Source organism: Spermophilus citellus (genome assembly GCF_964194105.1).
Source record: "Spermophilus citellus genome assembly, chromosome: 5".
Taxonomy (NCBI): domain Eukaryota; kingdom Metazoa; phylum Chordata; class Mammalia; order Rodentia; family Sciuridae; genus Spermophilus; species Spermophilus citellus.
Genome location: NC_138186.1, coordinates 138816883 through 138833849, shown reverse-complemented (window position 1 = coordinate 138833849; position 16967 = coordinate 138816883). Strand labels below are relative to the sequence as shown.

Sequence of the window (16967 nt, the reverse complement as noted above, 5' to 3'; positions counted from 1 at the left end):
CATGGGTCAAAGAATGATCAATATTTCTTCTACAGTAATCACCTGAAATGCTTTACTACTGAAACTTTACTTTCTTTACTAGTGAACAAAGACAACAGACTAACATGGGTTTAAATTCCAATTCTGCCAGTACTTAGAAATAGCATGCTACTGCTCCCCCATTCTGTGTGTCCATGTGTAGGAGTTGGCAAAGATATAATTGACAATGGGACAAAGTATTCTGATGGCAGCTGGAATCAACAACAAAGTCAGGATGATAGTACTTCTCAAGTTTGAAATGCTTACAAAACTCTTGAGAGTTTGTTAAAGTACATATCATGATTTCATAAACCTGAGTTATGGCCTGAGATTCTGCATCTCTAAGCAACCCACAGGTCATGCAGATGCTGGTCTTGGATCCTACCTTTTTGAGTACGGAGAGACATTTTTCACAGAGAGGAAATTTCTGTTTGCAGTCAGACAGACTAACTTTAGTGAGATTTGACATTTGTTTCATTTCTTCCAGATTGGTAGACTGTAAGATAACAAGACGAGAAAGGGAAAGAAGTTAAAGTAATAACACATGTCAAAGAATGATCAATATTGTGCTGGGGTTGTGGCTCAGTGGTAGAGTGCTTGCCTAGAACATGTGAGGCACTGGGTTTGATCCTCGGCACCACATTAAAAATAAATAAATAAAGTTATGTCCATCAACAACTAAAAATATATTTTTTTAAAAAAAGAATGATCCATATTACTTCTGCATTAATCACACAAAGTGTTTTACAAGTGAAACTTTACTTTGTTTACTAGTGAACAAAGACAACAGACTGAAATTCTGATTCTGCCACTACTCAGAAATACAGATAGATGCTACTGCTTCTCCATTTTGTGTGAATTGGCAAAGATATAATAGACAATGGAACAAAGCATTCAGATGGCAGCTGGAATCAACAATAGGGTCGGGATGGCAACTGGTGCTTCTCAAGTTTAAGGTGCATACATCTCTCTTGAGGGTTTGTTAAAGTACATATCATGATTTCATAAACCTAGGTTATGTATCCCTAGGCAACCCCCAGGTCATGAAGATGCTGGTCTTGGATCCATACCTCTCTGATTAGTAAGAGACATTCATTACAGAGAGGGTATCCTTGTCTGCATTCAGATAGTTTAGCTTCATTAGAAATTAGCATTTCATTCAATTCTTCCAGAGGGCTACCCTGTAAGATAACAAGACAGGTAAGGGAAGAAAGTAAAAGCTATTATTACTTCTGCAGTAATCACATGAAGTATTTTACTAGTGAAACTTTACTTGTTTACTAATGAACAAAGACAACAGACTAACGTGGACTTAAATTCCAATTCTGCCTCTAGTCAGAAATACAGAGATGGTACAGCTCCCCCATTCTCTCCCTGCCCACTGTGTGTGTGTGTGTGTGTGTGTGTGTGTGTGTGTGTGTGTGTGTGTAGAAATTGGCAAAGATATAATTGAAAATGGGACAAAGAGGCAGCTGGAATCAACAATGGAGTCCGGATGACAGTCAGTGCTTCTCAAGTTTGAGGTGCATACAAATCTCTTCAGGGTTTGTTAAAGTGAATATTATGATTTCATAAACCTTATGGTTATGGCCTGAGGTTCTGCATCTCTAGGCAAACACCAGGTCAAGCAGATGCTGGTCTTAGATCCATACCTGATATACAAAGAGACATTCTTTATAGAACAGAACTCCAAGTTTGCAGTCAGATAGACTAACTTTCTGTGACCTTGGACAATTTGCCTAACTTCTCTGAGCCCTCTTTTTCCCTAAAATGGGGAATAAAATACCCAAATCCCACTTTATATTATCATCATCATCATAATTTAATGGCCATTCTATTGAGGTTATCTGGAGTAGTGGAAACCTGGAACTGAGGTTATTAGGGATATCAGGTAGGAAACCCACACCCCTACTCTGATCTTTGCTATGAAGTTATAATTTTATAATTACTGAGAAGTTTTACTGTTTGTCTCTTAATGTGTTTTTTTTTTTTTTTTTGGTTGGGTATTTCCTTATGTTTGGATGTAATGATATCTTGAAGATTAGAGAATGTAAAGTCTTCACCAGCCCTTGACCATAAGGAACAATTCTTACCTGAGGCAGCCAGTATTTATTTAGCTCTACAATCACATTTTGAACTTGGCATCAAATATATGTTGACATTCATTTTATCTTAACAGCTCCTAGGTTCCAGTTTTGTTCAGAAATCCCAACCCATCCAGGTGATCTGATTCTCTAAAGTGGTGCTGGTCTTTGTATTTTGAGCACCATTATGTATATGTGCCACATTTTATTTTATCCATTCATCCACTGAAGGGCATCTAGGTTGGTTCCACAGTTTAACTATTATGAATTGTGCTGCTATAAACATTGATGTGGCTGTCTCCCTGTAGTATGCTGTTTTTAAATCCTTTGGGTATAGTCCGAGGAGAGGGATAGCTGGGTCAAATGGTGGTTCCATTCCCAGTGTTCCAAGGAATCTCCAAACTGCTTTCCAGATTGGCTGCACCAATTTGCAGTCCCACTAGCAATGTATGAGTGTGCCTTTTTCCCCACATCCTTGCCAACACTTATTGTTGTTTGTCTTCATAATAGCTGTCATTCTGACTGGAGTGAGATGAAATCTTAGAGTAGTTTTGATTTGTATTTCTCTAATTGCCAGCAGGGATGAACATTTTTTCATGTATTTCTTGATTGATTGTATATCCTCTTCTGAGAAGTGTCTGTTCAGGTCCTTGGCCCATTTATTGATTGAGCTATTATTATTATTATTGGTGTTTAGCTTTTTGAGTTCTATATATATCCTAGAGCTTAGTGCTCTATCTGATGTGTGAGGAGTAAAATGTTGCTCCCAAGAAGTAGGCTCCTTCCCCTTTTAGGGCACTTGGAACTTCACCTTTTTGAGAATCTCCTGGAATCTGAAGTCTTACTTCCGTACTCAGCCCTGATCTATTAACAGCATCTTTCTAGTGTATACTGTCTATCAGTAAGTGTCTAAGTGGTGCCTGATAGAGACTCTCCACTGCTACCCAAAGAAATACTTCACAGAACCTACCCTTATGAGTGTCTAATGCCAGGTTACAATTCCTGCACCCTTCCAGCTCGTTCTATTCTAAATGGCCAAACATGACCATCTGATTCTCCAACTTTAAGAATCGTTTATGAGCAAATCAAAAAGAGATCCAAGATTATTTTGAATGGTTGTTGCAATTAGTTCATAGTGGGATTAACAATTCCTTTCCAAATACAGCTTTCCAATTTTCAAAGTATATTCACATACTTAATCTTATAATGCATCCATTAGAATTTCTAATTTTCAGATAAGGTTTTGAAAAACCACATGTGTACTTAATAATCCAAGCCATAATAGAACCCTGGTTATAGACCAGCTTGCCCCTTTACATTTACAATCTTATGGATGCATGAAGTTGTTACTTACATCTTGTGTCTTAGGACATGAACAGTTTAAAAATCCCGTGGGCAACAGAGTTGTAACTCCACAAACTGACAATGTTGACACTTCCTCTGCATGTGATGGTTCATAAAAAGGCACCTTCAGAAGATGGTTTAGACTACCATGGGTACCATTGTTTGGTGCTGGTTGAATGCGTAGGAGATCTGTTTTAAACAAATAAGTTCAAAACAGTTTTAAATTGGAAGGCAATGACTCCTGTGTGGGAGATGGGAAACAACATTTACTGTTTCATTCATTTAATAACTTCTGCTGTAACCCAGCCATGTACTGCATGTGCCATTCAGTTTACTGAATTTCATCTCCCAGAGCTCCAGCATCTAGTCTTTCCACATTGGCTCAATCCCCATAGATGAACCATAGGAACTTCCATGAACTTTTTCTGTCCCTCAGGAGAAAAGCTGCATTGCTAAAAGGATCACTTTGTTCCTTAAGCATACCATGGTTTTTTAGAATAAAATGCTATCCTCTTAAGTAAAAACAAGTTTAAAGAAGTTAAATAATTTATAATCTTTCTTACGTTTACTTAGCTAGATGAAAATTCTCTAAGAATGGATACTTTTAAAAAATTTAACTAGTGAATTTTGCTTAATATTTAGAGAACTTCTATTTTTTTCGACAACAGGACATAAACATATTTTGTAAACATAGACTTTTACGTGGCTCTTGCTGACTACTACGTAAGGGAAATCTCTCCTCAAATTAGAGTTCTACTAACCATTTCCACAAAGGGCCAACAACCCTGGCCGCAAACCCAGCAGCTGTGGAAACAAGAATTTAGTTGTTAAGACTACAAAACACTATTTTAAGATGGGTACTTTTGGGTCTCTAAGTTACCCTCAATTATGACAGGACAGTAAGATTAAGAGAAATAATTGTGTGTATGCTTATATCCATCTAACAGTGAAACAGCAGCTTTCTCCTTGCCTTACCAGGCAAGTGATTTGAGAGCACAATAGACTAAGGCAATCATGTAGATTGAAAGGTAGATTAGGTTCCCTAAGACTCCTATTCTTTTTAGTTCTTCAACTTGAGTATAATAACAGGTGTCTAGCCAAATAGGACTTTCTCACCATCTTTCTATGCCCGGAGACTTCTCCTTAGGATTACAAGAAAGTACTTGTGTTTTAGGTATGTTTATCTTTCTTTGAAAAGTTGGAAGTGTTATTTTATTTTTCTGACTTTTATTAAATTATCATATAACAACTAACTTATAGAAAAGCATGGTTTCCTAGATTTAAGGTTTAACATTACTAAGAAAACAAAAATGAATTTACTCTTAAGGCTGAATAATTCTGGATAATAAATAAAATTTTCCCCCATCTTTTCTACTTTCTGTCTTAATGCACAACATCTATCCTTAGAATTCAGTTTGTCCCCAGTTTCAAACTACACTATATTAAAAAACTATACACCTTTTGCTGGTGAATTTATTTATATATACTTACCACACAGTAGATTATACACTTCAATATTTTCAAATGGTTCAACTTCAGTCTGTTCTTTAAAGCTGGGTCCATGTGCCAAAAAGAGAGCCTAAGTGGTAATAGTTATATAATTACTAGATAAAATCTAAATTCATTAATAATTTTAGGGAAAGACATCATTTTTCCTCTGTAACAACTCTCCTATTTACATCTTAGGCTTCTATAAGGATTTCTTTCCAGATTTGAAAATGATTTTTAAACCACTGCCACCTGTGATGTTGTATCTATTCTAATCCAATGCTGTGTTTACCTGTCTCTCCTTGCTTCCCTAGCACCTCTCAAGTCAACAACTAGGAGGACACAAGCAACAGTGGACAACCGATATCAGCACAATTCCATAGAATCTAGACATTACATATTAGAAATTTATTGTATAATACCAGATGATGTTTTCATATTCTTTTCATATCATTGCTCAAATATGTTAATACATGACAAGAAATGTTGACATACATACACTTCAATATTTTCAAATTTTTGCATACCTTCCTAACTCACTTCTCAAACATCTCATCCCTTTACATTTGTGATGAAAAGAACTAAGTGTTCTGGTTTATATTTAATTATTACTAAAATTATATTATTCATAACAAATCTAATTCTAGTTGTTTATAATCTTACACAATTATCAAATATGGATAAACAATTCTTTTTGGTTAAGGAGGAATACATAATTTTTCTAAGATGATCAGCAAAGAATTGGAGGCATGTTTTTCTTGTAGTCATGAATTTCATTATCATATAGTAACCTAATTAATAGAAAAGCTCTGTTTCCAGAGATTTTTCAGGTACTTACAAAGTGATGTAACTCACCATGGCAACATTGAGAGACGGTATGTTCCATAAAGAGCCTAACATTTTTCTCCCATTTGGAAAGGAGTGTGTGCATGTGTGTGTGTGTGTGTGTGTGTGTGTGTGTGTGTGTGACAAATAGAACTAGATATGACAATCAGAATGCAATAATTATAAAGCTTTGACTATGGAGGAATTTCAGCTACATTTTACACATAGATCACATAGATTCCTCTGTAGACTTTCTTCCTTGAACTTTCAGGGCTCCACATACACCACTACTGATTTTCTTTCTTCCTTGCTGATGCCTCTACTTCTAGGTCTCTGCTCATAATTTTTTTTTCTCTCTAATCTCTTCAAACAGAAGTGTTCTACTTTCAATACTTGGTCTTCCTATCTATACTCAATCCCTGAATATTTTACCTAGTCTTACATTTTTAATAATCTCTCTGCCTAAGACTAAATTTTTTTCCATCTCTGGGATAGATTCCTTAACTCCATATTCAATATCTCTATTTGCATGTTTAATAAATATTTCAAACTCAGCAAGTCAAACTGCCCTCTTGCTCCTTCCTTCCATATCAGCAGCAGCCACAGTCCAGCATCCTTTCAATAGCCAAAGGCCCTCTTGTCTCCAAAACTAACCTAGGGCCTCTGCACTGGCAGTGTCCTCCGCTTAGGACATTGTTCTCTGAATACTTAAATGCTACTTCCTTCACCACCTTGGAGTCTTTGCTCAAATACCACCTCAGTGATTCTAACCCTTTCTACCCTTTTTCAAGTTGCATCCTGTCCCCAGGGCACCCCAACATACTCCACTTTCTCATCAGGCTTCACTTTTTCTGTATTCCATGGCACTTCACCTAACATATCAAATCATATATTCCTTTGTTTTGCCTTTTGTCTGCATCCCCTCTTTGAATAAGGCTTCTTGAGGGCCCTTATCTGCTCTATTCAGGATGTATTCAAGAGTTTTGGAGATTGCTTATCACAAAGATCAATTAGCATTTGTTTAATACAGGAGTACATTACCTGCATACTCTTAAACTCATTGTTATAACCATGGTTGCCTCCTCCACAGTATGAACTTCCTTTTCTCCTGTGAAGAAATATTATTATCATATACTGGTCAAAGTATTGATATGAGCCCTAATTGTAAAATGAGTTTTAATGGATTAATATAGCTTCTGTTTTTATATAAGTAATTTTTTCCTGTCAACAATAGAATAAATGTGTTTATTTTCATGCTTGAATTCATAATCATAGAGTAATAAGTAGAATGGTAGGACAGAAGAATGGAGAATTCCAGGTTCTATAAATAGAATTCAAACTCTTGCACTCTTAGACATTGACAAAGCAATAATTAAAAAGGCACAGATTAAAGAAAAAGAATTTATCTTCAAGCTCATCTGCACTTTTGTATGTCAATGACTATGTGATTAAGAAGAGTTAGATTAGTGTCATTTTAAGCATTTAAGTGCTTTAGGAATAAATCTTTGGCACTTGGAAGGAATATTAATTTCTATTTTACAGTGGAGATGCCCAGTGGAATAATATAAAAACATGAATAAAGAATACTCAGGGCAAATTAATTATAACAGTTGGTAAGGAATAACTAGTATATTCTGTAAATTAAGAGTTTATTTTTAACTTTTGGGATTTTCTTCCTTAGGCTATTGCTCTGTTACTTAAATAATTTCTCAAATTCAATTAATTTGTCTTTTGCCATGATTAATCATTGAATTAAACAGTGTCAGCAATTTTTTGCACAGTTGGTTTTCATACTTAGAAAAAAAAGTACTGCTACATGAACCTAGATTTTCTTAAAGTTACAATATTGTACAGGTTCAAATTTGGTCTTTGAAGGAATAAGACTCCATTTTCCAAAGGCTGGCCTTAAAAGGTTTCTTTCATTTGCTTCCTCACACTTCACCTCCCAGGGAAATACACACACACACACACACACACACACACACACAACTTCTGTTCATATTTGCACTGAAGGCACAAGTGAGCACAGGACAGTAGTCTAGTGTCTTTAAAAAAAATCAACATTTATCAAAATGACTCTCCCTCAGTTTAAGTACAAAATAAAGTAAATCACAAAAATTAAATATAAATCATGGCTCTAACCAGTCTATGCTCAACTCTACCCACTCGTAGGAAGAAAAAAGAAATAAATATAAATTGTAATACGGAAAGCAGTAGGAATCCTATTTATAAGGTGTTTCAATTCAGTTACGGGAAGGACATCAGCTCAACGCCTTATCTTAGTGAATTCCAACAAAATTGTTCCTATAGGGTAGAACTTGTGCTAAAAATATATTTTCAGTCTTCTTGCACAGACATTTGGTTTCCCAGTGTTACTGGAATTATTTGATTGCAGATAACTAAGTTTTAAATTCTGTGTGAGAAACTAGAGTGTTCATTATGAAAGATGGAAAAGGTTGTTGTTTTTTTTTAAAACCAAGTCTTTGTAATAAAATTTTCTAAAATTTGTCCCATGTTTATCTTTCTATTTTCAGAAAAATCTAGTATTTTTAAAAATATTTCCATTTCCTACACCTAGTTCAATGAGAAAAGATAGTAAATATTGCAAAATTTTGTTGTGAACCACTTGTAACAGTGGTTCTGTCACCTTCTGAATGCAGCCGTCACTGCTCTAAGGCTTATTAAAAAAAAAAAAGTTTTTTATTTTTTCTTCTCCTGTCACCCCCTCCCTAATAAGATAAGGGAGACAGTGTTATCTTTTCTTTCCCTAGTTAATTGTCCTTGAACACACCCAGTACTGGAAGCAGATGCCTGCTGAGAATCTGGGAAGTGAATATCTTCCAAATTAACAAGTGAATCCTAACACGCCATCAGGATACACTGGGGCCCCCTACCAGAGCACACCTGAAATGTAACCCTTGAAGTTCCTTTAAAAGTCCCTTCTCTCCTGATCTAGAGTCACAGCCTTTGGGACGGGAGTCCCCTGTGTTTCTTCTTTGCTAGCAAAGCAATAAAACTTTTTTTTTCCTTTTTCTCAAAATCATGTTCTCATCATTAAATTGGCATTGATTGGCATTAGGGATAGGGATAGAGCTTTTGGTTACACTCTCTTATTTCCATAACTGTTTCTCATTCTGCATCTGTGGACTCCTAACCTCTTTAATAGACCCCTAACAGTAAATATTTGAGGATGTATCCCCATATGTATTATATATCATATACCCAAACTATTAACAATTTTAGCGTTTAATAAGTTTAATTTTATTCACATACATTAATTTGTTAATTTATTTTATTCACATTTTAGATGTTCACATTTAGATGTTGTCCTGAGCCACAGTACAGCCACCAACAATACAAAGGTTCAAGAAACTCAGATCCAAAGGAGAGAGGCCAGTGCCATCTAGTGAACCCAATGTGGAACTGCATACTTGCCGGCTGACTAGGCTCTGCCAAATTCCCAGCTCCTTATCCTGCACTTACTTGTTGGAGCCCAACTCTCTGTCATCTTTCAGCGCCTCTTTCTTTGTCAAAAATATCTTTTAGCCACTGTATTTCCACTGCCATTGTAATCCCCTGGAATTAGGTTGCATACATATAAGTGAGGGGAGAAAATTCCACATGATCCTGATTCTGTTTGCATTCACTTAAGCACATGGAAACAAATACAGGAATAAAATTCAGAAAAGAATAACTCATTTAGCTATAAGAAATATATGTGTTTGTTTCCTGGGTCATTAATAGTCTTCTCCATTGCAGTTATACTCCAAGGGGGCAGAAATCCTGTCTGTATTCCAAATGCCTGAAGCAAGACCTGCATTTGATAAGTAGGGCAAGCATCTGATAAATTTTGTTTGATCCATGAAGTCACTGGTTATTTGATATGGAGTGATTCATACTGGTCTCTATTTTCTCAAGAACATTTATATTTTGCAAATGCTCAGTGATCAGCATGAATTATAATTAAAAATAAGAAATAAATGTTACAATTGGTTAACTTGGCTTTACAACCATAAAAAGGTTCTTTCATAACAAACACAATGATGACAAAGATCTTAAAGAGCCTTCTAATCATTCAGTCGCTCAAAGGATAGCACATTTGGGGTTAGGAATGTGTTGTTTCTGATATCCCTGTAACACTGGCTGGTACACTCTCAAGTTTTTTCCTCATTCTCATCTATGTGGTAAAGATTAGAATGCTGAGATCAGTCATCAAACAATAATAACTTCAAGTGGAGAAGTGCTAAGCAGAATGAAAGGTCAAGGAAATGCCAAAACTCAAGAACATTTACATGATCATAATAGTGGGGTAAGATTAAGTAAATTTATAATGAAAAATAAATAAATAAATAAATAGACACAAACCTCATAGCCAGCCACTGTGGATCCATCATAAGATGAACTTTGTCAATTCTGATATTTTTGGCATAGTGTAGTCGTTTGGGCAAATCAGGAGTCAAATAGGGTTTAAAATGCTGATCGGGTTTTTGGCACTGAAAAAAGGGTAAATATTTATCCAATGAAAAATATGCAAAATAAGTAAAAAAATTTCTAATGAGGCACTTTTTAAAAGTAGGGAGATTTAAGTTCAAGCTAATAAAATAGGAAAAGTAAATCTAAGGGGCTGGGGATGTGGCTCAAGTGGTAGTGCACTCGCCTGGCATACGCAGGGCGCTGGGTTCGATCCTCAGCACCACATAAAAATAAAATAAAGATGTTGTGTCCACCGAAAACTAAAAAATAAATATTAAAAAATTCTCTCTCTCTTAAAAAAAGTAAATCTTAAATCAACATAATCAAACTCACTAAATAAATTTTAATTGTTGCAACAATAATTAGGTTGAAATTTAAAATTTGATTTAAATTAGGAGCAGATATTTGATGTTTTATGGTTTTATTCCTGGATATATATATTAAGCCACCATAAATCCCCCCTCTTGTTTTGACAGAAAACAGATATGTCTCAATTTTGAGTGGCAATTACATTTTTAAACTATATATAAATAATATATGAGATATTGGTAGATATGAAAACACAACTTAGAAATCAGCTTAGTTGCACTAATAATCCCTTCCCAGCACAGCTTGTAAATAAACATTTGCTTGGTTTTCAAATCAATTCAACAGCTTTTGAAACCAAGTATAGTATTCCTATTTGTGAAACAAATTTATGGATTCATCTCAAATTAGAGTAAAATTTTATAAAATGTTATTTCTCTAATAATTGCTACTGTAACTTTATGGCATATTTAAAAAGTATAAAATGCAAATTACTTGGTACCTATTAACGAAAAGAAAAATGAAGAAGTAGGAAACAATTATGAAGAAACTTTCTCTCATGACCTCCTTGAGAAACAAGAGAAAAAATGTTAAACATAAAAAGTAAGACCATGAGGAAATGAAATTTCTTCTATTTCCTCATTTTCTCATATATTTTAAACCATAATATCTCATCTATATTATTAGCAAGTCTGTGTCACCAATAATCTCACATTCAACTTATAGAAGAAAAATGAGAAGCTATGAAACACAACTTCATAAAACAAAATTTAAGAGAAATACAGAAAATGGGAGTGTACAGAGATTACAGAATGAAAAAAGAAAAATAAAAGTATTTATTGTGAAAGACCCCAGCCCCATAACCTAAGGCCGGATTATGAAAAGTAGAAAGTATGTAGTAAACAGGTGAGCTCACCACATGACCTGTTAGAAAGGGCACCCTGACCACATCACAGGACATGCTTGAGCAAACTGGGATCATAAGCGGGAACAGGGAGGAAACACAATGTAAACCTGTGAGATTAATGAGTTTTTCGGGAAACTATAGTGAAAAATAAGTTTATCATAGTGAAAAACAAGTTTATCATAGTGAAAAACAAGTTTACCCTTTAAGTGACGTGTATGCTGGATTCAAAAATACCTGTTATTGTGCTAGGTGGAAAACAACTCCTTTTTCCCTATAAAAGATCTGTACCCCAAAGCCCGGTGTGCCAGTTCACCAAAGCTTCGGCTGAGGTTCTGCTGTGCACCCGCAGGCGCCTGTGTATTAATAAACTTGCCTCTTGCTTTTGCAGCCAGTGTGACGCTAGTTCTTTTGGACGGGGGATTTGAGGGTCCGGGGGTCTTTCAATTGTACATCTGAAGCCAGATTTAAAATTAGGTAGTCAGTGTAGTTAGATAAATCGGGTCTAATATCGAGTGAAATCTAAAATGGAGACCATGCTGAGAATGACTCAGGGAAACGCAGGACAACTCATGGAATGTTAATGAAGTCCTGAAAAGGCCCTAGGCCAAAGTCCACCTCAAAGAAGTGTTAATGAACAGCCCCCAGCAAACTTAAAGATAGCCCATCACAAAGAAGTGTCCCACCCCTCGGGCCTTCCAACCTACATTCCATCACCAAAACTATAAAAAGGGGAAACAACCGCACTTCCACGGATTCCACCTCTTGGGTCCCCTTCTTCCTCCAGGAGAAGTCTTTTCTGCTGTCCTTTAATAAACTTCTAATTTCTACTCTGACCTTGCCTCAGCATGCTTCTTTGGTGTTATTCTTCAACATCAGGGAAGCAAGGACTCCTCACCAGTCAACAGCGGTATCACATCTATCAAACTTTTTTTCTTATCTATTTTGGTATCTTTTTCAGGCTTCTTATTTTCTATTTTTCAACTGTCATTACTTCCTTCTTAAGACAACATTTTTGTGATTTCCAGGCAGGTTCATGATGGCAGCTGCGGAGTATGCAGCTTCCTCACAAATGTAAAGGGATAATATGTGCTCCAGAGGACAACAGACAATAATTAGTCACACTCCCTTTCCTGGTGTATAGCTAGAATAGACCCACAGAAACTTGGAGGGCACAATGCCAACTTCTGAAGAAGTATAGAGTTATTATTTACATTTGAGAAATTGGAATGAAGACACCAGAGTTGAGATAAAATTTGGTCACTTTAAGAACAAAGTCGGTGCTGATGTCTCTCATGTAGCCAGATGGTTGTGGAACTTAAATAATTGCCAGTTCATGTCTAGTTATCTTTATCCAATAAAAGGTCAATGTAGACCCATAGAATGGCACTACCACATGAGACATAAAATGGTAGCTCATTTCCTTGGGGGCTCTGTAGATCCAGACTCAGCTTATAACTGTGAAGCCATGTAAGAGAATTTCCAAAATCTGTGGTGCTTGATCCCCTTGCACCACTAGGATTATTAGAGATTTGACCTTCTTCACCAACGCAACTTCATCTATATCTAGATCACAAAGTGAGGTAACAAAAATAAAACAGTATGTGGATTGAGAGAGTCCACATGTTGAAAAATCTTGAAGTACCCCTCCACTCAGCATAAATAAACTTGTAATCCTGGGTGGTAGGTAAATGAGTAGGGAAAATTCCAGATAGCTTAAAAATTCCACTTGTCAAAGTGGCATGCACTAATTCTGGAGAAACCTGGTAGATTTTTTGTTGGTTGGTGGGAGGTGGGGTTGGCTCAGGAGATTAAATTCAGCATGTTCTACTCTTCACCAGTAGGGGGCAAGATTGTCTATCACGTTTACTTAAGATCAAAGGATTAGTGTAAGAGGAAAAAAAAGAGTGATTAACACTCTATAGGATTTCTGCTCCAGTCACTCCTGCTTGGACCTTGCAGTGAGTCCCAAATCACATTAACAATTCTTTACCCCATGTTTTATCTTTAGGCACTTGCACCCCATCCTCACCATTTTTAATATAACTGCTGTCCATTTATACTTAAATAAATTTAATCTCATGCCAAGCAATAATAAATTCATAAATTCTACATCATAGATATATATTTGTGAATATATTTTAAGTATAGAACTGTTAAAAACTGCCATACAAAGGGCCTGGATGTCTAGCTCAGTGGTACAGCACATGAAGCCCTTAGTTCAACTTCCCACACCATGAAAAACCAAACAAAATTTCCATGAGTCTAAGACCCACTATTTTAGATATTCAGTTGCACAAAAACTGAGAGAAATGGTGTGACCTAAAGCTCACTAGCACACCCTTTTTTAAAAATTTAATTTTTTAATTTATTCTAATTAGTTATACATGACAGCAGAAGGTATTTTGACACATTGTACACAAATGAAGCACAACTTCTCCTTCCTCTGGCTGTTACATGGTGCAGAGTCACACCAATAGTGTAATCATACATGTATATAGGGTAATAATGTCTGTCTCATCCTATGCTTTTTCCCATCCCCATAGCCTCACCCCTCCCCTCACTTCCCTCTGCACAATCCAAAGTTCTGTCATTCTTCCCTAACACTCCCACCACACACACATACTATGGATCAGCATCTGCTTATCAGAGAAAACAATCAGCCTGGGCTGGGGTTGTGGCTCAGCAGTAGAGCACTTGCCTTGCATGAGTGAGGCCCCGGGTTCGATCCTCATAAAAATAAATAAATAAAGTAAAGGTACTGTGTACAACTAAAAACTAAATATCAAAAAAGAAAGAAAGAAGAAAGAAAGAAAGAAAGAAAGAAAGAAAGAAAGAAAGAAAGAAAGAAGAAAGAAAGAAAGAAAGAAAGAAAGAAAGAAAGAAAGAAAGAAAGAAAGAAAGAAAGAAAGAAAGAAAGAAAGAAGAAAGAAAGAAAGAAAGAAGAAAGAAGAAAGAAAGAAAGAAAGAAAGAAAGAAAGAAAGAAAGAAAGAAAGAAAGAAAGAAAGAAAGAAAGAAAGAAAGAAAGAAGAAAGAAGAAAGAAAGAAAGAAAGAAAGAAGAAAGAAAGAAAGAAAGAAAGAAAGAAGAAAGAAAGAAAGAAAGAGCCTTTTTGAAAAGGACATCAGAAAGAAAGAAAGAAAGAAAGAAAGAAAGAAAGAAAGAAAGAAAGAAAGAAAGAAAGAAAGCCTTTTTGAAAAGGACATCATCCCTTTCAATGAAAACTAGGAGTCAGGGTCCATGTTTCCCCAAACTAATTTCCTATATTGGTGTCAACTAGAAAATAAAAACTAAGATGAATATGCATGTTGATGAAGAATAAAAAATAAACTACAAGTAGCTTAGTGTCAGAAATACATGATATAAATTTCTCAGAACCCAGACTAAGGTCATCACCATTAACTTAGATATATTAAGGAGACTATATACTTACACTGAGTTTCATAACAATTTCTTCAGAATTAACTGTTTCAAAAGAAAAGAATTACATTACAATTGATACTGGACAACAGCAAAAATTGTAAAGAACTAGGTGACTCTGACACATATTTATTGATAACTATGATATGGCAAAATTAAATAAAAGATGATTTCAAATGAAGAATTATTTTAGCACTTAAGAATAGAGTAGGATATATTTTAACTCAGCAATATTAGACATTACCATAGACTCTACAGATTGACTCTACTTAATCATGGGAATCTCTCATTGGCTTCTATGTGATCTTCCCAAAAAGGAAAGGACTTTATGAGAAAGTCCCCACATGCTCTCAGAACCTTGGTTATGGTTACTCACTTTCAGTTTACCCCCTTTTCCCCTTTCATAGGAGTATCTTCATACTTACAAGTAAAAAAGTCCTCGGGTACATTTCTAGTCCTGATGCGAGGAGCAGGACCTTCATACATATAGAAGTTTATTTGAGGAAAATAATCAGTCATATATTCCACCTTGTCACAAGCAGTCTGATCCATTCCTAAATTCAAAAAATAAAGAAAGAAAAGAATAATCCACTGAGTGTATAAACGACAATTACATGTCTTTATAATATCTGATTTGTTTGTTAAGACAAATGATACATTTTTAAATCAAAATAGCAATGTGTACTTTTATTAAATAATGCATTAGGAATGTAGGAATTTACAAGTATTTTTTTCAAAGGTATTAATTAAATTTAAATCAGCAGCATGTGCTCCAAAAGGATTTGGCAGTCAAATCTTTTTTTTTTTTTAAGGAGCATATTCATGTATTATTATTATTATTATTATTATTATTATTATTATTATCATTAATTGTTTTTATTGACAGAGTCTTCATACTGCAAGTAAACTTCTACTTTTAACAAAATGGATCCCCTGATTTTAAAACAATAAAGTATTAGGGGATCGTTCTGGAAATTTAAAAAACACAGTACTGTGTGTGTTTCAGAGTTCTGCAAACCACTCCCACACCCCACCCTGTTCTTTTCACTGTGTTGTAGTTTCTCTTTGAATGTTTTTCTCAAGAAAAGAGCTGACCACCTTAGCTAGAAAAGGGTCCCTCCCATCTGCTTCATGAACTTATGAACACCACCAGTATAGTAGAGTACCAGGGATTGCATAGTACTTAAATATTAAATATAAATATCAAATATTTGTGGAATGAATGAGTACTTTACAACCATGCAAATGCATTCTATGTGCAGGACAGGGAGTAGCTGCTATTTTACTTCCTTTAAAGATCAGGTTTACCAAACTCAAGAATTAACCTCGAGCAGAGAAATGTGAGGGGACAGGACTTTACGGACAAAATGCTAAGTTAAACATACAAATTAAAGAAGAAAGAGTGGCAGAACTTGCCAATATAATAAATTGCAGCCAACCTACATGGAATTACTAGCTGAAAAAAGTTGCAAAAAGTTCTTTTCAGATTGAATAACAACCCAACCACATCCCTATTAAGTACTTTCAACTCCATTTTACAGAAAAAAAAAAGTAAGTGGAAAGATTTTGAGTAATGTTAAATAAATAAATTAGAAATTTTAATTGAGTCCTCTTTTCTTCATGATCTACCAGAAAATTCATTCTTTTCTTCTTCAAGAGCTTCTAGGTGTAGAAATGCAGATTTTAAATTATCATTATTATTTTTGTATGATCCCTAAAATGACAAACTATAATCAATGTTGAAATATGATTTAAAAAAGAAGCATACCATGGTCAGCCAAAATGATTATGTTCACACAATTGTGTAAATTCCGCTGTTTTAGGCCCTCCATCAACAATCCAAAGGTACTATCCACTAACTGTAAGGCTTTAAGTAACTAAAAACAAACAAACAAACAAAAAACAGAATTAAGATAGTCTTCGTGAATTGTTTTAATTACCCAAATAATTATTTAATCAAGTAAAAATTAAATGCATTCTTTTTCTCTAAAATGGTGGGTTTTTGAAATAGAACTTCAGAGGCCAGCACCCATGCTACCACATTTACCAAATACCAATTCCCTAAATATCTATAAACAAAGGGTTGAGCTGTATTTCCTATAAAG

At 35.1% G+C, this 16967-nt stretch overlaps 1 protein-coding gene across 3 annotated transcripts in view; it reads right to left on the bottom strand.

Annotated features, from left to right (window-relative positions):
- Positions 1-16967, bottom strand: part of ENPP3 (ectonucleotide pyrophosphatase/phosphodiesterase 3) — a 103118-nt gene that overhangs the window by 21658 nt on the left and 64493 nt on the right. For all 3 annotated transcript variants that reach the window (XM_081294621.1, XM_081294622.1, XM_081294623.1), the window contains 9 exons: positions 16631-16739; positions 15288-15416; positions 14876-14907; positions 10125-10252; positions 6801-6867; positions 4938-5025; positions 3457-3635; positions 1089-1199; positions 404-514 (listed from right to left, as the gene is read on the bottom strand). In XM_081294621.1, the coding sequence (XP_081150747.1) occupies positions 404-514; positions 1089-1199; positions 3457-3635; positions 4938-5025; positions 6801-6867; positions 10125-10252; positions 14876-14907; positions 15288-15416; positions 16631-16739 (954 nt within the window). The remainder of the gene's footprint in view (positions 1-403; positions 515-1088; positions 1200-3456; positions 3636-4937; positions 5026-6800; positions 6868-10124; positions 10253-14875; positions 14908-15287; positions 15417-16630; positions 16740-16967) is intronic.